Source organism: Platalea leucorodia (assembly GCF_965183815.1).
Source record: "Platalea leucorodia genome assembly, chromosome: 4".
Taxonomy (NCBI): Eukaryota; Metazoa; Chordata; class Aves; order Pelecaniformes; family Threskiornithidae; genus Platalea; species Platalea leucorodia.
The window spans coordinates 98,055,070-98,079,023 of NC_138826.1; the positions used below are offsets into that span (position 1 = coordinate 98,055,070).

At 36.6% G+C, this 23,954-nt stretch overlaps 1 protein-coding gene across 1 annotated transcript in view; it reads right to left on the reverse strand.

Moving 5' to 3' along the window:
* Positions 1-600: 600 nt before the first annotated feature.
* SAMTOR (S-adenosylmethionine sensor upstream of mTORC1) overlaps positions 601-23,954 on the reverse strand; it is a gene marked incomplete at its 5' end in the record, with an annotated part of 36,227 nt that continues 12,873 nt past the window's right edge. Inside the window, 3 exons of the mRNA XM_082309430.1 lie at positions 601-3,751; positions 8,763-8,877; positions 16,340-16,513. Of these exons, the coding sequence (XP_082165556.1) occupies positions 3,122-3,751; positions 8,763-8,877; positions 16,340-16,513 (919 nt within the window). The 3' untranslated portion in view covers positions 601-3,121. The remainder of the gene's footprint in view (positions 3,752-8,762; positions 8,878-16,339; positions 16,514-23,954) is intronic.

The window sequence follows — 23,954 nt, forward strand, 5'->3', positions numbered from 1 at the left end:
AAAATACAGCAATGACCTCAAAGGGCCAACATACAACAGGTGCTGCAAACATATTTCAGGGAGATAGAGGAGACGTTAAGAGCATCTAGAGAGAGAAGAGAGGAACTGTGTTAGAAAGCGGTCACATCCTAAGGGGGCAGGCAAAGAAACATGATACAGGATCAACTGGATAAACTCCAAAAACCCTTCCGTAAAGCAAAGACCACAACAGAGATATAGAAGCTGAAACTGAGCTACCAAATTTAACATCTTTACTATAATTGAGTTGTTTATAAAATAAACCCAACACAACTATTTTCTTGACAATAAGGAAAATAACCATGCATTGTTTTCACTGGATTTCAGCATTAACCGATTGCACAGGAAGAAAAAAGGATGACATCTCCACCCCAAAGAAACAATTTTTAAAAAGGCATTCAGTTTGTTTTTTTTTTTTTTTTTTAATAAATGTGCTTTGTTCACAAAAAGTAGTGACATAAAGACAACAGAAATGCGAATACACATTTTTTTCCTTTTCCTCTCCAGCACCTTAAGAACAGATCTCTTGCACAGTCATAAGTTTCAAATATCTCATAACCTAGAGCATTCTTCTTGCACCAAAGCCAAATATCCAACAGCTCCTGATATCGCCACTTTATTGTTCAGGGAGGTATAAATATTTATGTAAATTCCACTTTCTTCCTTCTCCACAATCAACTGTCCCTTGTAAAAAAAAAAAAAAAAAAAGGAAAAAAAGGAAAAAAAACAACACTTCAGGTATGTAGAATGAGCAGCAAGAAAACCAAGCTGTTATGAATCTCAGGTCCCTAAACCACAAATACAATGGTGTCACCAACCTGCCAAAAAGACTTAAATTTTAAATGTTAATGTTTTAAACTATTTGGGGGGGTGATAAATCTTGGTCTGAATTGCTATTCTGTATGAATCACAAACCAGTTTATATTAACCAATGCCAACATATATGTTAGCTGGTCTATAACTTTTTTTTTAATAAGGAGTATCAGTTAAAATGTTAGGTACACTTTGAAGTATGCACAGATTATGTTTCCATAAACAGCTGAATTTGTAGCACCAATATTTCAGCTTTAACATGAGCACTGCTGGAGTCAGTGGTTAACTGGGAAGAAGAAACGCTTTGAATGACATGTTAGTGAAAGTGAAGTGGTAAATCATTAGATGCAAATACTGACTTACAGCCAATTTTGAAGCCATTATGTATTTCATTAGAGAAGTATTCTCTTAAAAAAAAAAATCTAAAAAGTCAACCATGATACTTTTTCTTTTTACACATCAGAATATACTTGCTTGGTTTGTATACAACTATATCATACAGCCTGAATTTGAATCAGGTATTAGGGGATGCTTTAAATTTAAGAATTGAGACACAAAAAGCTTACATTAAAGAACAAAGTATTGCAATCCAGTTCATGTTCGAGTGTAAGCAGGACCAATGCAAGATGACTTTTTGTAGGAACCAGTATAAAAGAAAAACAGGTAGGTTAAGTTGTGACACTTTCAGTGCAAAACTTCAGTGGAAAGGGTAAGTTTCATTTTTGTAGCAACCACTGTAAAATCCACACTACAACTTCAGTTTATCTGGTAACTTCTGTATTATAAATGCAATGTGGTAGGTTAATATGATGTAAGGTATATTTCATCACAACCTCCTGTGAAACTATATATTAGTATTTTCTACCATGTTGCTGAAGTCAGTCTTAAAACCATGATGTGGCACCTAGTTCAAATCATTTATTATTAGGCACTTAAATAAAGATTTAACAGCCTAACATTCAAATCTGAAAATTCTGGCCATTATTTTTAAATGGAGGGAAATCTAAGCAAAACTAATACCGAATCATCTGTTTTTACCACTGAACAGAATTGTTTTTTCCTGCAAAAAGTCACAAATTTATTACACAAGTTAAAAAACCTAATAGATGTAAAACACTTCTGTTCCATCTCCTTACAGCACAGACCAGTTTTCAGACAGCTATGGAATTTTTATTTAAACTAAAACAGAAGGTTTTTGGGTCCAAATAAACAAACAGTGTGTGTTAACTTCACTCGTGTGGTCTGAACACACATTTTTGTGCAAATATGTGTATCCTTGAAAAACTTTTATAATTATGTTCCTTTTTACAAAATCGGTCTGTAGTTACCATATAACTTGGGAGGTCTACAAGTAAGGACAATTAAGAAAAAAGTTGCTTGTTTTTAAAATGCATAAATAATTTACTTTAAAACATGACAAAACCCACCCCGTCCCCCAAAAAACACAGTTTGAAGAGAATACAGAACACCGTCATTGGGGAAATACTGATATATGTTAGTGCTTGTACACTCATAAAATTGCAAAACCATGTTCCAGCTTTGAAGTGAAACGCAATTGTCTAGACGTACCGTACTCCTCTGGGGCAGGGTAGGGGGAGAACCTCTTCGGAAATCTCATGTCTAACTACTATTTATGCAATGAAATTACACAGTATGTATAACTATGGATTAATATATTCCAGTGTTTTGGTGTTATCTTGATTTGGTGTTATCTCAAGAGGGCTGCAATAAACATAAAATCAAATGTGCAAGCATTATACTTTCTCCAGCCCAGGCTTAACCAGAGTGAAACAAATTTTGGAAAAAAGTTTTCCTCCATAATTAAGAAGGGACATGTGTAACCAAGTGTCTTAACCTATCTGCACATTTAATTAAAGTGCAAATTATTTCTTCCTACATATACTTCTCAGAAGCCCACCAACTCCAGTGCCTTAAGCTCAACCACATTGAGTTAAAATATAGAAACAACATTTAGCAACTTAAATAGAATTCACACTTCACAGCACTAAAGAAAAGAATGGTACCTTTCTGGAAAAAAAAAAATTAGTGATACAAATCTAAAGAAAGTAACAGCAATTTATGCTATGACATGAGTCATTTGCATAAAACTTGTATTTTTTCCACTTTCATACAAGAATAAATTTTAAAATTCAAAAGTAGAAAAAAATATCAAACTCTGTAAACCTTTGCATTTTCTTTATGCAAACCATTTTTGTGTGTTGAGCCCATGTTAGTATAGCAAAATTAGTTAAGGAAGAGGTTTGACTGAAAGGGCATTTCAGCGACTACATTAACTTAGAAGCAGTATAGGATCTTCTAGCTCATAGAAAGGAATTGAACTAGACTGGCTTTCTCCAGAGTCTGAGTCATAAGGAGCGTCAGGTAGCTCCATAAAACCGTAAGCTAGCTGCTCATCTTCTGTATCTGATCGAACATAGCAGGAAGTGTTGGAATACTCCTCATCCTCTATACTGTTGAAATCCTGTGGGATATACAACATTCCCGGGTAGTTCCTGCTAACCAAGTCACTTGTCGTTTGCAGGGAAGTCTTCCTAAATGCCATCAGATGCATGTGAGAAAACTTGGAATACTTGAAGCGTTTAAAACCCAAGGACTCTATGGCAATTTTCCAGCTTTTCATCATCATAGCCCGGCGATTCTGATGAGATGAATCAGGAGTTATTACAAGCAGTAAGCCATTTAATACGAGAAGTTCATGTGCCTTCTTGCAGCATATCCATCGTTGATAGGGTGATGGAAAGTAAGAAAGGAGGAGCGAGAAAACAACAACATGGAACAGTTCTCCAGGTAGAGAATCAATGGGATTTTTCAGTTGCTTAAGAAAGGCATCTATTGCATCTTGTGCCAGTTGGAGAGGTTGCTGAATTTGAAGATTCAAGAAGTCACATTTGTATACGCTCTGGTGGAATAAGAAAACCAGAAAAAGCCAAACAAACATCGAGGTTAGTTTAAAGAGCAAATACAATTCAAACCTACAGAATGATCAATGATAACCTCTTCATTCCCTTGAGAGAAATTCAAGCCTGCTGAACATCCCCCCTTATTATTAAATCAAACAATCCAAACCAACAATTTAAAAATAATGCATATTTCCAGCTATCACAGTTGCAAAGAAAAATTTTAGATGTGCAGTAATTTGCTGGATATTTGATAGCTGAGAACTGTTCGTTTAAAAAAAAAAAAAATTAGCCTGAATAGAACAAAGTGTGAAATCAACTATCTCACAAATGATTTTAAAAGAACTCAGGTAAGCCTGCATTGCTTTTGTTTCTCCAGATGCTGGAAGCCAAAAGTATCCCCTATTGACTGCCAAACGTCCATGTTTTCCCAGTGTACCATAAATTGTCAAGATAGTTGCATATTAAAATGTGGCAATAGCATGAAACAATGGCGTTCTTAAAATTTACATCTACATTATGTGGTGGTTTGTTTTTTGCCTTTTTTTTTTTAATAAGCCTGAAATCAGTAATTAGAAAATGTGATACCTCGGTATTTCTACCAGTTCTTTAAAGAATCCAGGAAATTTAGTAGTTTGGTCACTTGGAAAAAAGTTACATTCCTTACTGGCACAGAAACATAAAGAAGTTACAGCAAGGCAAGATATGTGAGAAAGTTACAGCACACTAACTGCTTTGCAGCAGTGATGCAGGTCCATGTTTTAACCTTGCTGTAAAGACAAAGTGTAGTGGTACACATTTGGGCAGTTATCAAAGGAAGGTAAGGGCTTTAAATTAATCTGTTGATCATTTGTGTGCTCAAGCCATTGAAGACTGGAAATTACACCACAATACAACATACAGAGGAATAAGTTCTTAACACCCTTAATCACAGAGCACTCAAAAAATGAGTAACAGTATGCTATTGACTATGTTTACGTTTTGACACTTTAATAGTCATCAAAACCTGGGCTGATATCTCTCATAAAACAGATATTAAGATACAAGGCTTCAACATGATAGCAACAAAAATAGTTGTTAATGCCTAGAGAACGTGCAGTGAACGACAAATTTCTAAACAGGTAAGTGAACATGAAAGCAGCGCCAAAACATTCTGCGGAGCACATCTGAAAGGTGGAGCTAGATCTGTTGCATTTTCATACTGCAAAAATATTTATAGCGTGTTTTATGAAACAATATTCAAAAAAAGAGATCACTAGAACACTATTGTAAAGGTATTCATAAAGCAGCTGATGTGCACAATTGCTTCCAAGTAGAAGAGAACGTTATTTCTGTTCATATAAAATCACATTCTCTTCTGAGAATATGCAGTAAATTAGAAAAAGTAATCAGTGCTCATAAAAAAAACCCCTGTGATTCATTTTTCAGTAGCTTTAATCTTGGCCTCCAATTTGCCAAAATCAAGAAAGAGACTTGCATTATGTGGCTATAATCAAGAAATTTTAATTGCAACCATTATACCTGCAGGGCTATTTTCTGCTTCCTTGTAATATTTAGAACAGGAAATTAACACTAGTAATCTCATGATATCCTCTAATAAGTTTTAAAGGAAAGAAATGCTTTGAAGAATAATTGTTCAGAGTAACATGCTAACTATACTTAAGACATAAAAAAGTTAGAGGTTAGAGGCAAGACATAAAAAGTTAGAGGTTATACATACACAGTTGACAAAACAATTTAGACTGCAAGTATTTCTCAGTATTGGAAAAATATTCATAAAACATTATGCAGAAATAACGTTAAAGAATTTCAGGACTAAAGCACGTTTCAAGTGGAATTTGAACTCTGCAGGCAGTTTTAGGACAAAAATGCTGCTAAACTGGAGATTGCTACTAAACTCTAGATATACAAGTCTCGAACTGATGTTAAAGTCCTTCTAGACAGTGAAACAGCAGTCATATCTCAGTGCATCCACTGACATTTAAGAACACAATCCTACTTGTATTTTCAAGCTTTTAATTCCAGTACTCTTCCAGCCTCTTTTTTTTGGTCTCAGGCTATATTTATTCCAATACAACAACATGTTTCCTAGCAGTCTGAAATTATATTCGGATTTTCCCAAAGTGGAGATTCTCCCTTCATTCCAATTTTGCCTTTTTTTTTTTTTTTTTTTTAAAGTGTAGACAAATTAAACTCCTCCAAGAAAATAACCACTGCTAATTATACCCCAGAATATCTGTGTTACAGGCAGAATGTTTGAAGGAACGGCCAACAAAAACACCAAGTCAAGAAGAAACCTGCTCTGCGTACCCCTGTCTCAGTTCCCTCTTCCTACTTGATAATACTGCATGTTTCCCTCAGCGTACCTTACACCAAGACACTGAAGTGATGAGTGAACAATGCCAATTGAAGAGAATACCAATCTCTTCTTGGTGCAGACCCACCCCAATCAAAACACAAAGCCAGATTACCATACTCCCATATTCATAGCTCTACAGTTCACATTTTCGCTCTGAAACACACAGATTCTGAACAGTTTGAAGACATTAATTCTTCTATTATATAACTAACATTTCAGGTCCTCTCCTACTTTTCCCACAATTACATCCTTATTCCTCAAGTTAGCTGAAGTATTTTACTCACCTACTTGGTCTACATCCAGAGCATTTCTATATGCAGAAAGTGGATTAACCAATTTTTATTAATAAAGAAGGAATTATTTAACCCTCTATTTAATATTATTAAAGAAACTGACTTCCTAAGAAGCTTCTATGCTTCAATGTGTTTCAAAAAGTATTTTGGTATCTTATCTAAAACATCTGCTAAAATAGAAGATTTTACCAGTTCTTCTATTTTCTGCTTCTACCACTAAAGTTATCAGATCCATTTTTCAGGTCAGACAATGACATTAACTACCATAAGAACCCCCTGGCTGTTATTCTGAAGTCTTACATCAGTGCAGGCAACTGCTGGCCTAAAGATAAATTTATTCAGTAGGTTATGGTGCTGATGCAGCTCAAAGTAGAGTCATCTTGAATACATCAGGGCCTATTAATTCTGTTTTGGAGGTGAGCCTAAGCTTATTCCAGCAGATGAGTTTGAGTGCACAAATTGTACTCCATGTCACCCCAAGGTCGCTTGCTAGCTAGGCTGCAAGGTGCTCTGAACACACCAAGTATCCAAGAGGATGGAAACAAGAGAAGCTGCTGAGCCCGAGACAGGCCTCACAGTAACTACGCTGAATTGTACAGTAGCACTCTGTGCAGTTCCTATCATCAAGCTGTGCTACTATGTGTCAGACGACAAGAAATCAGTTATCTTATCGGTCCCTTGTACTGGGAGAGGGACTGAAAAACTGGTTAGTACACAGAAATTGCAGCTACCTGACTACTTCCTCTCCTGTTGTCCAGCCTGGATTACTCATATTCCTCCATTACATCCACAGAAGTAACCTTTCTGGGACTCTTCCAATAATGGTTGGTCACTGTATATTTAAATTGATTTTCATGAGAACAAAAGTAATTCTCTTATGAAAACAGCATGATAGACTGAATAGCAAAATATTAACTATCCATACCCCAAAATTAATGGTTAGATTCAGCTCATGTAACTTCAGGTGCCTAGGCTCCCATTATAGTCACTGGAGAGCTAGTCAATACAGCCCATGAGGTCAGAACACAATTCACCTCACTGTGAAACAGCAGATGCTTAGGTTTCACTGACTATTTTTAATAGAACTCCACTGACTGCAATTGGAACATAGAACCTTAGATGTAGACACCCATGCTCTATGTATCTTAGCTGGAAATTTACTTGCCCTGTATTACCATTTTAGATGCCACAGGCTGCCACTTCAGTGGCACGTGTCTTCTTTACATCCTGTGTTGTGGCCAACAGTTCTATGCAGATGTCCTACAGTCTCTTAAGTGGTGGAAGGCAATGATGTTTGGGCAACTGATGCCTATTCTTCAAATTAGGCAAGATGGAGTCCACTCAAAGCTTCTTTGTGTTTTAGATGAAACTAACATTGAATTGCTTTAAAAAGCAATTTATCAGACTCAGATTTTTTTCCAAGAATATCTTTCATTATCTCTGAGCATAGCAAAAATATAAATTAGGCATTAGTGGACTAAACCTGGCGACCACAACAAAATACCATGCATTTAGCATGTAAACCACACTGCAGCAAATAAGAGAACATTACTTTCAAGTTAACTGTATTATTGTACTTGTACACTTCTCACCTTTCCACTTCTAGAGAGGGTTACCTTAGGCCACTGATTTTAATAGAGCCTGATTTTAAACTGTAAGTGGTCAAAAGTTTTTCTGTTTTCTGTCAGAAACGCATTCCTTTCTGTATCTTTTAATTTTCACTCCACTTTGTCATTTTGCTTGGTTGATAAATGCTATTAGGACGAGCAAAAGTTGAGTGAACAGCAAAAGACAGAAAGAACATATTATTACAATAGAATTAATGCATTTGAGAACCTTACTACCTAGAGAAAATGAAGCAATTTACCCCAGAAGTGCTGATAAATTTGTCCTCAGGATTGTGGAAGTTCAATAATATGTGTAGCAATAAACTGAAAAGCCCCCTTTACAGTGCACTTCTGGTTACTGAAACTCCCCAAGTACAGTCATTGATCATTTCCTTCTGTCAGCGAATGCAACTTCGGAGAGGTTCAATTTTTATTTATGCCTTTTAATATGCAAGGACTCATCTGAAATGCCATTAAAAGATGGCTACTAAAATTTTCCAGTGTTAAGATTCACAACCGCATTATCAAGGCATAACTCTTGAAAAAAATTAGATTTTTAAAACAAAAAACAACTACAGTTTAGAGGCTGTTCATGGAAAGGAGGTTGTAGGAGGGCCACAGTTCCTTTTAAAGCACAGATATTTAAGATACATACTTAAGTATTAAACACACTTTTTTTTTTTTTAAGTAATTTTGAAGCATTCTAAAATATATGAGAATCAAATTTATATTAAATTCAGCAAATATTACATACCTCAACAGCTGGAACAATATCTATGCCAACTGTCAGAAATTCTTCAAACTTCAGAAATGGATTAAAGCAGCTACCAACATCAAGTAATCTGATCTTCCCCAAAGAGTGGAGCAATCTAAGAAGCAGCAAGAATTCAGTTTTATTAAATGTTATTTTTGAAGCTATATTCTGAATTACAATTTCAGATAACTAATGCAAAAAATTTCTCATAGAACACCACAGTAGTGACTAATACAAGTGAATGCCTTACTTGAATTGCTGAGATACCTAAAGAACCAAGCTCCATCAGTAATGCAGATGGTCCTCAAGCAGAAAAGTTCATGTATGGAGCAGCTGTAATACTATTAACTTGTGTACTTCTAGTAAGAAACTAAAATGGCAACTTATGTGTCCACTAGACAGGCTCCCTCTATTGCTTTGTGTTTCCCGCTTACCTTTTTGTGGTATTTATTGGTGTTGAAGTCACACAGGTCACCAGAGTTAAAATTTCAGGAGATTAAAAGAGAAACTGACAACACTCCATGACCTACCTACTTGTCAGTCTCATTTTAAAGGGCATCTGAAGTCAAGTGCCATAATTGGTTTAATAAAAACAAGAGAACACATAATGGTATTCCAAGGTAAACAAAAAAAAAATCTAAAAATGAAAGCATTTAGTTATTCCCTGCAAAAATTTTAAAATATTTTATTTACTTTATGTTAGCTAATATTTTTGAAAACACTGGAGGTTCACTCCAATTCTATTTTCAATAGATACTGTGAAAGAGTTAGATCAGTCCATGCAGAGCCACAAAGTTAAAAACTGTCTGCTCAAGTTGTAGGGAAGTTATTCTAAACATTTAAATGAACTGAAGTATTCCCTCAAAACTACTTGGAAAAAAAAAAAAGTCTATTCCATGCCATGTAATCAGTTTTCTTTTGGAGTATCCAAAAGCTTTTTAATAAGAAATAGTCAAAAATAGCCATCTGGTTTAGGAAGGAGAGTCCTAATCAGAGTACTTCTGAAGTACTCAAAAATGAAGATTTATCCCATAAGAATTCTGGAGAACATTTTAGTAAGCCAAAAATCTCCTTATCTGCTACTGTGCCACGACCCTACTATTCAAGGTGAAATTATAGATCAGGTAGCCAGTGGCTGTAATGCCAAATACTTAACTATGCTACCAAACAACAAAAGGTGAATGATTAAAATTAAAGAGGATTAACTTGACAAATCATGACTTACTGCTTGGACTGATAGAAAGAGGTTGACAGACTGCTGAGAACACTTTAATAGTCGAGAATGCTGCAGAGATGCACATATGCCCTTCTAAAACATCATGGAAGATGAAAAAAAAAACCAACCAACCAACCAAAAAAAAAAACCCCAAACCAACCCCACACTGAATAACTGGCCCATAATCTTCTCAACCAGACTCCAAAACTTCCTGGGGTAAAAAAAACTGGAGGACTGTGAGATCAGAAAGAAAATAGTAGACTGAAGAAATGAAGAGAAGACATTCTTGTACTGTCTGGTGGAAGCTCCCATTATAGCACAGCAGAAGATATGCTAGAGGCTGGCAGATGAGATTTGCCTTTTCTTGGGAAGTTCTGACATCATCTGTGACCAACTGTGAAGCCAATCTGAAATGCCTTTATGAAGATAAAGACATCATTGCTCTTTAATTTAAATATATAGTTCAAAAAAGAAAAGGAAAAAAGATGCCTGTCAACTTTTAAGGATAGTGACTGCTGCCTTGCCTCTGAAAGCATTCTTTCTTCCAAAGAACAGTCTCCTTGACCAATGCCTAGAGGAACCTTTGTGGTCTTCAAGTTTGCAACCATAGGCGTTTTCTTCATGACTACGGCAGTTACCAGTTTATATACTGTAGCATCAGGTAAGATCAATGCACCTGTACAAAAGTACTGGCAGTCAGCTATCTTGTCGTCATTTAAAGGTTTTGCCTCATCCCCTTAAAAGAATTAGAATTTGAATGTTGCAATCAATTATCACTAATATCAAGGACTCAGCTGCTGAATACATCCTACAATCAAAGACATTGTTCTTCATTTTTTTTATTTTCCTTGCATTCTGAATTTGGAGGCCGCTGCTGTTTATTCTTTCTTTGCAGTTGCAACAAACCAGTAAACGCTGGAGTTCAACAATTCTGTTCAAGTCCTCTAGTACAGACTTTATATCCGTCTGTTCTCTAAAACACAACTTGATGAGTGCATCCACGTATCAAGAAAAAAAAAAAAAAAAAGAAAATATACAGCACCACTAGCACCCAACAGTCTGAGCTCTTTCTGTTGGATCATTTACAGGGCTGCATCTAAAAATTTCCATCATGATTTGTAAGATCTTAGAATACCCAAAATCCATTAACAAAGGCAAACAAACACAAACTCACAGCTTTCACAGGGAATTCACAGGGAATGATAGCTTCCCAGCAAGCAAATGTTGCTTTTTGCTTCAAGTTTCTGTAGCCAATTCCAACTGGCATCTCCAAAATATCATTTGTCATCTTGCTAAGAAAGATTCAGCCCTAGAGAGACAGATAACTGCAAAAAAACTTTCAGAAACAGATCTGCAGGGCCAATGGTGTCCAACAAAGCCATGGTTGTATTCATAGCAACAACAAAGCACTAAGGAATACTGCAGGAAAAAAATACCTTTAAGCAGTAATAAAGAGATCTGGGCTCTCTGCGCCTCGTAAACTATCAGTGATCTACCACAGAGGGACGTTGAGAAGCAAGAGAAGATTTCTTGTTGCATTCGGCACAATAATAATGCCAAGTTTAAGGATTTTGCTTCTACGTGGAATAGAAGATATCCAGAGGATTCTGTCAAAATACCAGCATCACCAAGGCAAATAGTGCAACAATTATCTTTAAGTTAACACTGCACACATTACCAGGCTACCCTGTAAGTCAGTCAGTACTGAGATCATAGCAACAATTTTTTCCCAGCTTGGATGCCAATCCCCATGTAATCTGTACAACAGGAATCTGAGTACTGCGGAGGGACCATTCAGGTCTAAGTGGCTGTAAATCACAAACATGGGCTGAAGTCAAGGAGGGTCTTTTTCCATGTAAGGCTAGTATGACATTTCTCAGACCAGCACGTCTCCTTGTCTAGGAAACGGAATCTGCCATTAGTGTCTCCTTCTTATTCAAACACAAAAACGTATGTCTGTATATGCGCTTGCATTCTACATAAGAGTCCAATGGTAACAGCAAAAGAATAAAAGACACATGGGACCACAGGAAACAAAAGATGGAATGCGACTCTCTAGTGCAGAGAAAACTTCCCATAAAGAAGAGTGACAGCCTCTAGAGATCTTGACATTTTCCATCTAAAGTGTTCGATGAAATACTTGTACGGATTAAAATTAAGCAACACAACCCAGAACCCTCTAATCTCTGGAAGAGCTCACTTCACCTACGGTAGAGTGAAAAATCACTGCGATGTATTCTGTCTTCCTCTCTTACAAAACCTGCATTCTTGGCTGCAGTGCTATTTTTGACTGGGTGAAGGGGGACACAACTTCAGACTACTACAGCATTGGAGCACACTTCTGGAAAGCTACAACACTGGATTCCAAGCTGAGCAGAAGCCAGAAACTCTTTTCTACACTAATGGATGACAGATCTAAGGCATTTGATACAGGACAAATTCACTCTGATAACTGTGTCACAGCCAAGGAGCCTTGTAGTCCAAGTTCAATGCAAATATACTTTGAAACCTTAAAAGTAGCAGAGATTCAGATGCTCACTTGTGTCTTGACTTCCTGTTGCTTGTCAGGTTTTGCTGCCTCTCAGTAGTAATTTTCAGGCTGCCAGTTATCAGTAGGAACAGGATCCTAGTTAGGTGCTTGAAATCATTTTGAAGCTCTTCAGAAGCACCTAGATTTGGTCACTGAACATATACAGAGAGCACAGACACCAATTCAGATGGTCTGAAGACCACTGGTTCAGATACCTAAATTTTCAGCACTCTTAAGCCAGATTCCTCAGTGAGAATGTAACTGTAATCTAGGTGACGATCACTGATCCAGTGACTTTGTTAGAAATGTAGTCTTGCTGAATTCATTGATAATCACCCTTCAACCCCCTATTTCCTAATGCTTTTCAGTCAAAACGACATTAAAAGCAAGGGGAGTACTTTGCCACTGTAGGTAATCTCCAAGCACATCTTGAATCCACAGTTCTCCAATGCATTAGTGTACAGGTAGAAAAACAAGATGTGAATAGTTAAAGATCAGGAACTGGTAATGAAGTGTATATAACCTGGGAAATGAGTGCATTTTAAATATATACCACACTTGTTTATTTCAAGAACTTTATTAAATGGACTGTAGCTCTTGATTATTAGCCCCCTTAAAAATGCACCTATTATTCAACTAGGTGCTGTACAGGTAAGTGACATTTTCTCTTGGAAGTAGATAGAAATAGAGCAGTTAAAGCGACTTTCCTTATGGTCATATATCTCTGAAATTAATGACTTCAAGTGCTGATCTCCTAGTTTACAGTTTTCAATTACTCTATTATTTATCAAGGATGGGAGGTGAAAAAAATTCAGAAGCCTTATGCTGCTGTCAGAAGAGCAGAACAAAGCTATACATCTAATTCCGAGTGGCAACATTGGAATGCTTCAAATCTTTCGTAACATCCATGCATAAAGATATCCAATGGGAAGGTCTAGCTTGCGGAGATACATATGAAAGAAGGAATGATAGGTTATGCCTTAAGAAACAGTCAAACCAGCACCTGAGAAGAATCCATACCAAAAAGGTTGTGATTTTTACCATTAAGGATAAAAAGCAAGACTGCTTAACTTGATGGAAAAAAGAAGAGAAACAATACTCAAAAAGAGAACAGAGCAGGGACTGATTTATTGAAGGGAGGAGCTGTTAAACAGCAGATAACAGCCACTTTTATCTTGCAAGACTGAGCCACTTTGATATCCAGCTTCACAACAGGTGCAGTTGTAATGTTAGAGACATAAGAACTCATTCTGGGATGGAAGGAAGTACTGTGGACAATACATTACTTTTCATATAGATGAAAGTAAAAAAGGACTGTTCACATTAGTTACTTCTGTGAGACCCACCAATTTTAATCTGGCAAAGAGGTGAACAACACAAGCAACTGGAAATGGGTTCAAAGTAGCTGAGTGACTTTCTGAGGTGCAGTACGCTTTGTACTTCTGGTTCCTATGATGTTTCCTACCATCACCTTTAAGAGCTGGCTGAGTGCTTCTTGCTTCTCTCCACATCTCCCAGCGTCTTTTTCACTATCTGTGGAACCCTTTATTCCTGAGCTAGCTTTGCTCCTTACCAAGCAAAGTACAGTGGCTTGCCAGTAAAGGTAAGCTCAGGAAGAGCTCCTACATAAGCAAGCTGGTTTTAATACTACTTGAGAGACGATTATGTATGGGAAGAACAAGATTATTGTCTTTACACTTACCAGAGTAAAACAAAAAGTCACAGGCTTAGCCATACCTGTAGACAACTCCTCAACTCTTACTTGTAGTGTTACATTACCAGAATGGAGTGACAGTATTTGAACAAGTGTGTGTGTGTGGAGGTTCCCTCATACCCCTTGTACCAAGACCTCACCAAGATTTTCAAAGACTTCACTAATTGATCAGTGCAGACATGGTAGAAAAGCATTTCAGGAGAAAAGTATGCTTTGTGTAATACACAATCCATTTTCATTCTGATAAACTCTGTAATTTCTCCTATAAGGCATAGAGGAAGAAACTGAATTTTGATTTCTCTGGGCAGTAACTTGGAACAGCTACGCCTTGTTGTTTTAAGGTCTGTACAGCTACTAAAAACCTTGGTACCATTTGTTGCTTACTCGGGTAAATATCATGAATCTTGCCTTTGCCAGGTATGTCTTTATGGATGTATGTATTTTTAAAGTTTTGAGAATGATGATAAAAATCATCATCACTCACTATATTAACAAATACTTTTGAAGTTATTAAACAAAAACTTCTCTATTAGCTACTTTCTGTACACACTAGTCAGCATAAAAGGTCAGGCTACAGACTACTCATAGCAAGAAGAAACTCATGTGAAGTTAGCGCCTCAACAGCCATTATAAACTCTGTACAAAGTATGAAGATAGAGCACAGGCAAAGAGAGCTAATGCTTTATCACGACAAGGCTTCTCACTGGAAGACAAACCAACTTTAAGTAGTGTGTGATCATCAAACCTACCGATTTAAACAAACAAGTACCAACAAATTGCTATTTATAGTAATGCTAAAATTATGTGTTAACAAATGCCAGCATTATTGAGATGTTATAAGGTATTAGCATCTCATCAGCCCTTTGTGCGAAAGTGCCTGGCAGTTCTCATTAAAACAGGTATTCATTTTGATGCTGACTTAGCAAAATGAGCACTAAAAAGAGGAGTCAGTGAGGGAAGTCAGCTCACAAGAAGCCACTACCTTCATTTTGGAAGCATCTGTTTTGTCTTTTCATAATAGAACAATGGGGAAAATGTTTTCATTTTGCATGCAACTATTCAACTACATATGCATTTGGTAACTTTATGCCTTTTGCAAGTTACTTTACAAACATGAGAAACCACAAAAGATGCCAGCTGGTAGGGACAGACACATCTGCTAACAACATCAGTAACATGCTCATTCCTTTCCTAACTAGTACTGTATCTAACTTAAAGTAAGTGCTGATCACAGAAGACATGCTACAATAATGAGAAAAACCTCTTCACGGAACAGAAAAAACATTATTGCAGACAGTTGTAGGAACTAGTCTACAAAGAATACGAAGCAACATCATAAGTGTAACATTTAATGATAAGGTGCTTATGCATTCATTATTCCATTATACTTGCAAAATATTAAATTCTTTCCATCACACATGGGATAGCCACAAACACGACCCATGTTATTTAGGAAAAAAAGGAGGGTGGGACTGTAACTGAAATAAAGCTACTCCTGAATGCCAAAAACAAAATTCTTACTTGAGTGAAGGTCAAAAACAAAATTAAAACTGTTGCTAGGAAAATACCTCAAGGATACTACAACTTCTGCAGAGCCAGTCATCAGAAAGCTAGCACATGTAAAATTAAGGGTTATAATTCAAAATTGCTTTTGAAGTGTATAATTGGAATCCAGAGTTTCTCTGCAATTATTTATGAAGAGAAAGTTTTAAGTACTCTGATATTTACATTTGGCACTTAGTACTTACATAAGCAATTGACTTTTCAACAATGCTGAACAGTCATTAGATTCTAACTTAATTAACGTCTCCCTTATTTCACCTCAAGGTTTAATATAAATTGCATTGCACACCAATGACATACAAAAGTGAAATTGCTCTAACACTTAAATGAAGATGACTAAGTTGTCATTCTCAAGCAATTTTTTATGGCATCCACCAAAATATACTACAACATAGATATTTCTTGAAACATGTATATCTGTTCACATGAAAACGCCCTTTCTTAACTATTAAAAGTACATCAGACTGATCTAATGTGTTATGGGGAAAAACGTCCAGGTAAGTCTTATCACACACAGAAGGGAAAAAAAAGTCTGGAAAACAAGTAAAACTTACTCTTCTGTTATAGCTTCATGATTTGTCAAGCCAAAGTTTGGCAAGGGATCTTCAATCTTGGGAGCCTGGGGGACATTTAAAGCTGGAGTGGTCTTGGAAGCAAGAAGTGCTCTTTTTTCATCTTTCTCAAGTGCTTTTCTTTTTCCACCATTCTGAAAATATTCTCGGCATACACTGAAAAAAAACCAAAAATAAAATTCCCCAGAAAAACAGAATGCTATTTTTGGTCATTACTATAGATAAGACAGAATACAGAGGTTTAAAAGATACAAGCGCTGTCAGCTTTTAAATAAATCTGGGTGTTACTGCAACTTTTGTAAATCAGCTTTAGGAAAGATGTGATACACCTGAAGACACATTTGAAGTCGATTGGCATTTTATTTCCAGAAATTAGGTTGTAAGCCACAGTTGAGTAAACAGATTCAAAATAGTTTTATCTGGATAGACTTTTAGAGCAAGACAGCAGAAGGCTTGTCAGAACATCGCCAGAGGGTAAACTTCAGCTGTCATCTGAGCACCACAGTTCTCCACTAAGGTGCAAACAGTTATTAACTAGCTCCCCATAAATGCAGGGGCTTTTGAAACATCTGTGTCTTGCAAGGCATATAACGTGGGGGAAAAGAAACATAACCCAGGCTTATGGGCTAACTTACATACACCAGTTTTTAATTTTAATTGAGTTTGCCTGGGGTGTTTTTTGTTTTTAAGTAACAGACATCTGCAGTAGCTGTATTATTGTGGAAGACTTATTTTAACTTTCAACTTTTTCCCATACTTAATTATTTTGCTAATAGGAACCAGAACAAAACAATCTGGTCACACTCAAACAGAACTGTTAACCAGTTTAAAAGAATGAATGTTATGAAAAAAGTAAAATTGCACCTGCATACTTCAACCAGTAGTCAGCATTAGTGTATGAGAAGCAAGAATCATGTTCGAGAATAACCGAAATTTTGTCCACAAAATAGAACTAGAATTGGAAACAATTTGTTGCTGTGAAATTAAAAAGCCTGACTCACCTGGCACAAAGCAGTATTTTTAACTAGATGTGCCAGCCAAGTATTTGCACAAAAAGTTTAACAGAAATAGTGCTTGTTTGAATGATGTTTTCATAACAACCCATTTTTGTGATGCTTTCTTGAAACTCACTCAATTTTCCTCTAACAAAGCTGTACAGGTTTGAAGGAAACAATCCAGAAAACATAAATTCAAGTGTAGTTTAATACCACCTTATACAAAGCAGGATCAAGATAACATAGTACTTCACATCACAGATTCAGGAAAGGACATGTTGGTATAATGCTGCATTTAAACCACAAATAGGGACAAGGACTTGGAATACACAGGCCTTATTTAAGGGCTGGTGATATAGGCATCAAATATATCCGGCCTCTCCACCATATAAGATGTGAATGAAAAGAAAAAAAAAAAAAAAAAGTCAGTGGAGTTGAGTTTCTTAAAGGGAAACATACACAATCAAACAGGTACAGATAAAAGTTGCTTTACTCCAAGCTGGTAGGAAATTAACACCTTGAACCAGTAAATGTATAATTACAGTAGCACATTATGTCCCGGTTACTAATTCTTGGGGGGGGGAAGTTATGCTGGACTCATTTCTGTGTTGACATGCTTACAGGATCAAAACTGACCTGCATCTAACAAACTCAAAGCACAAGCAAGTTTTACTTGCTCAAGCAGGCCCTAGGCGTTCTTGCACTAAATACAAAAAGTCTAAAATGCAGACAGTAACCTTAGAGGAGAACACACAGCTGTATGAGAAATAAACTCAGCAAACATTATATTTATAATCAACAAGCTTATAGTTACAATTCCTCAGTAATCAAAGCTCTTTGTATATCAAAGATATACAGACTGAAACGATACCAACTCCATCCCTTAGAGATTGAACATATGGAAACACAACAATTCTAAAATTAACAAAGTTAAAGGAGTCAGTCATTTAACTTAGCAGGAAAGAGATTAAAAACATCAGTAAACAAAAAAGAACCTTAGAAAACCACTTGAATTATTGCTGGTGTGCTAATAAAAGTTGTATTTTACACTATATTGTATTATTTGTTTATAAGCATATGATCAATTTCGGTATTATGTCTTTCCTAACTATTTAGTTCTGTGTGTCATTTACTCAAAGAAATGAAACTCAGGAAAAAAATATCTTTTTCCTCACCGTTTATCAGCTACCTTACTACTTTGTTAGCATCTTACAGTCACTGTATTTTTATTCTAAGTCTTTTTTCTCGTTATATCTCTTAAAACACCCAGAATCAGTGGCAGCTTAAACAGTGTTGCACTGCCATCAAAAAGTTCCCAACCTAGGGGGAATGTATTGTTTTTTCTCCTCAGCTATTGATGTTATCAGCTTTTTAATTCACTAGAAGCTGGTATGTTGCCCACCTTAACACTTAACAAGCTGTTGCACAGGAGAACCACCTACTTGTAAAGTGTAGTGTAAGCTCCTCTTGTCACTTAGAAGCCATTTCGTCCTCATTCCTGTTACTGGTGCAAATCAGTATTTTTTCCACCCTTCTACCCCTGTCTATCATGTCAACTGAGTCCTCATAATTCTATGTTCTTCTTAACTGACCTTTCTTGTCTGCACAAGAGACATTATCAAAGTCAACCATGAGAAGAAGCATCTTCTACTCCTTTTTTTTGCTGGTGGATGGAGGGGCCAGAGCCACAAGAGGGCCCAAGAATGGGTAAAATTCTTCACATTCAGATCCCAGTCTGTATACCTGTGCAGTACCACAAGGAAGCAAAAAAAAAAAAAAAAAAAAAAAAACAAAAAACAAACACCCCCCCCCTCCCCCCCCAAACCAAACAAAAAAACCCCAAAAAACAAACCAACCAAATCCACCCATCCAAACAAAAAAAACCTAGGCAACACTGCACTTCATAACCACTGAGGGTTATCTCCATTTTATGCTTCTCTGAAGTTACAGCAATTCTGGCAGCATTACTACATGTTGCCCTTTTGGCTCCTGTGGCTTCAGAGGAGCTGTCTTTGTGCTGCCCTCACAAAAACAGACCTCACACTTACTGTGGGGTAACAGTGAGCACGTAGGCAGTCACTGCACAGTAGCTAACCAGAGGTAAGGCACTCAGTTTACTCCATGGTAACTTGTTGATGTAGCCACAGGTTTAACTTCACGGCCATTAAAAGCCACCATTGATCACCCTATGGTTTTGAGTATGCAGCTATTTAAGACTCTGCATTTAACAACTGTCTCAAGTAATGAACAGAACATCCCTTAATTCTCTACAAAGAGAAATAAAATCAAGGAATCTATTTTATAATTCTGAGAACTTACATGGCTCCATTTTTAACTGACATTTAAGCTTTCAGTCTTTGATGATACAATAATAGCTCTACAATTAACATACTTGTTTGTGAAGAATTGTGCAATGTAAACTACCCGAGCTAACACTTGCTACAGTTTACACAAATAAACATTTCAAGTCTAAACTGTTTAAGTTTGCTGGCAGGCAGACAGGTAAAGTGTCCAGTTCATGTCTTTGCTTTAAAAAAAAAAAAATCTAGATATTTCCTTAGTGAAATTTGTTTTCCACACTTCAAATCTCAAATGGCAAACAACCTGTTCAAGTTGACCCCTGTGTTCCGCCATTGGGGCTGGATGCGTATAGGGAGTTTCAGAAAAAGCCAATATGAATACATACTTATCTGTTAATACTCTCCAGCAATGAAAGAAAAACTTCTTTTTCGAATACAGTGACCAAAACCAAGGGTTTCAATAGAATATATAATTTCAAAAAAAGGAGGGGAGAATTCCCAAAGAAACACCCTGTGAAATTTAAAATCCATGAAAGAATAAGTAGGTAGTTGTTCTTGTCAAGTAATAATGAACAACTAAATTAAAGCTAGTGTGGTCAGCTTTGTCATGGCAAAAAGCAGCTTCTGATAGCTGTTATCAATGCTCAAGGGTTTCAAGCAGACACTTTTAAAGGCTAAGAACTGACACAGTTCATCTCTTTCCTCCTGTTTTGTAATGAGGAAAAGGTGAGCTTGACCTGTGTTCCTTACAGTATTTACTAACCAAAACCTCATATTGAAGATGAAGTTCAGTGAGGGTACAGAGAAATAACATTTCCCTTCAGAGCTGAAGGAAAGTCTGGACTTCTCATCATGGTTTCTGTCTGCAAAATGTTTCTCCCCTCCTCCCACCTATTGAGGAATAAGCTTATTAATGTCAACTGACAGAGCTGCTGGCCTGAAAAAAAAAAGTGTACACTCTTCTACAGGTTTAACCCACCCACCCTGCAACCTCCAAAGAAAATCAAGGAAGGGAGAATTCCCAATTTCCCTTGTACGCATTAATCATACCTAGAAGAGCAGGAAACTTGCCTCTGGAGTGAAAAACATTTTGCTATTTTCATGCGCACCCAGCCTCAGTTTAAGGAAATCCTGTATTCAGCATAGGTGAGAGCACTAGGTTTATTTATGTAGAGGATTATAATTTTTTATTATCAGAATTATATTTTGTTAAACTTCAAGTTGAGAAACTTGTATACAACACATTTTTCCGTTTTATTTTTCATACTTGGTCTCAGTTTTAGGGTTTTGAGACCTTTTTTCCGTGTGAGAAACACAATTAGGTCTGTAATCAGATGTTTCTCTGGTGTTGTGTCCACTCCTCCACCCCCAGACAGCTTCTGGAGGCAACATCTTTCATTACTGGAGAATTCCAAAACTTGAAAATAAGCAGCAGTTATCATATGATCACTGCTCTAATTAGCGCTAGCATTCAAACAAACAGATATGGGTTTGTCAGAACAAAGTATTATTTAAAAGCAAAAATTAAGACTGTCATACAAACATGAACAATGAACGTTGTCTTTTTTCTATTTTTAAATTGTTTCCCTCCTCCTGTTTATGCCACTTCCCTCTTAATTCCGTTCTCCTCAAAGTGAATTGCTCGACTAACTGCATTCATCAAAAAAGCTGCAAAACAGTGTTGAAGGGACTTCAAACGTTAATTCATTCAATCTTCCAAACCCAAACAGGATCAGCTTTACAGTTCTAGAAGAGACCTCTTATTCTCAAAGATCTTGTAAGAGATCACTTAGCCTTCTCTTTTTTCAAACTACACAGCTCCAGCTTCTAGGAAAAAAAACACCACAAGGCTTTTGTGGAAAAAATTAGAATATTTTTGATCATTTGTTTATCTTTCTTGGAGTTGAGCTGTTTGTTATTTTTAAATGCAGTGGCCAAGGTAATATTTTGGCTAAGAGCAATGCTAAATAAAGTCAGAGGACTACTTTATATATCTTGTAGACAATCTCATTAACACACTCCAGTACGATATGTGCCTTTATTGCAAAAGCATCCCATTGACTGTTTCATATTCAGCTTGTGGCGTGCTACAGAATCCCAATGCTTTTCTGAAAGACTGACACAACCAACTCCCTGGCCTGTATTTATATAGTTGATAATATTTGGTATAGTTAACAACACTCTTACTTTTAATCCTGCTCTCAGAGTGACAACTCTTTTCTGTTTGGTCTCATTTGCAAATTTAATAAACAGACTTTATTCTAACAGGTTGCTAATGAAAATATTGATTAGTAATGGATGCAGGGACAGACATTGACAGAGTCCTTCTCAATAAATCACATTTTTAAGATAAGCTTCTAACATCTATTCTCTGCAAGTTTTTCCAAACAGTTCAGTACTCACCTGACATTAACTTCATCAAGACCGTATTTCTTCAGTTTGCTCATGAAACAGTCAAAAGACCTTTTAAAAAAATGCAGGTCTAGATAGTGCTTTGTCACGATAGTTAGAAGTGCAGATTTTGTTTTTTGTTATTTAAAAAAATAGCCAAGTCAACACAAGTCTTAACACTGATGCAAAAGCAACAGAAAGAAGCAAACCTGCTGGTCTAGCTTATTTTGTTCTAACTAGAACCAGAACAGGCTAGCATTCATTGTCCATACAAAGGCTCACCAGCCTACCTATGCCAGCAAAAATTAAGTTAAGACAATTATTCAGGGTAAACATCATCTTACCCTATTTTGGTTTAAGGTTTAAGTTTTGTGTTGTAATATAAATGCAATGAGAGAGAAACAGAAGTGTTAATTTCCAAATACCATTTGCTACTCTGTATTCAGTTTTCTAAAGATGTAAAAAGAAAGCAAGGGAAGGACAGCTGAACGTTGCCCAGGCTTTTTACAATACCACTCAGGGGATCATTAACCTGCATCTGGAAAGGGACAAGGTTTTAATCCCTCTTCCTCCCTCCACTCTCCCCAACTAACAGTTGTATAATGTTGCCCTGAAACAATAAATAAAACTGGTCCTATACAATGCAGCATATGGTCATCAGCAGTGTCTATTATGTACTGCTTTCCATTTTTGACAGTTTCTAAAGTCTGGATATGTGCTTGTTTAAATCAACAACTAATAAAGAAGTAAAATAATAACTTTTATGTCATCGGGTTTAAGAATTAATGTCAGAACAAGCATTTTTCCAGTGTCTTCAACTAAATAGCTAGAAAGACTTGTGAAAGGAGAGCTCTGCAAGAAAATTGTTATTCTTGATCCTGAGAAGTACACATGGCTTCTCTAGTGGCTATTCTGTATTCTCTGATTTACTTTATCCAGTGCTTGTTCATAAGAGAATACAAGGAAAACAAAGGGGAAAAAAAAAAAGTGTTTTTTTAAACTAGTGGAAAAAACACTTCTCAGTTTCAGATGCCTGAAAAGAAAAACAAAAAGGCTCAGACTATCCTTTCTTCAGCAGGGATACACCAGTGGTTCCCAAGTATTTTCAGCATTGCATTCCCAAATTAAACTTCATCTAATACATCAGCTACCTTCCTGCTGTCATGGTGACACTGTTAAAGCATTGAGCAAAAGCTTTCAGTGAAGTCTCATGCAAGTCAAGTTCTCTTACATGCAATTATGCACCCAGACACAAGGAGGAGTAACAACAACGGGAGCTGCCATCTGTCTGGCACACCTCTTGGCCCTTCGAGAAGGAACAGTTTAATCTGAGGCACACAAAAAAGAAGAGTACCCCTCTCTTGCTACTGATGTTAAACTCCTGACCACTTGACTTTGCAAACTGAAAAGGTACGTCCTTTAATTGAAGCTTTATACTGAGACAGAGCATTTTAGTGTCTCTCATCGGGTGGATTCTCTTTTCAATACGAGTTCATGCTGCAAGGCCCAAACTGGACACTTTATTTAAATGTTTACTTTGTAAATCTTGTAGGAACTACAAACAGAAAACAACTGAGACACAGAGCCAAAAATCTTCAATACCCAGGCCATTAACTGTTCCTCCCCGTCCCCAGGGAACATTATCCTGTCCTACAGGGTAACAGACAAGTTTGCCACAACCTAAGAGAATACCGTTTACCGGGAATTACTTTAAAGTAAGTGCACACAGCTCTATTGAAAAAAGTTTCATGTATTAGTTGACAATCAAATCTTAAGAAAGTATCAAGCAATATTCCACGGGAATCTGTCCCGGGTCCAGTACAATCAGCATTTTCACAGATAACCTGAACATTGGAACAGCAGTCAGTACTCCTCTTAACTGATCTGTGAACCATGCCAAGTGGGGGGTGG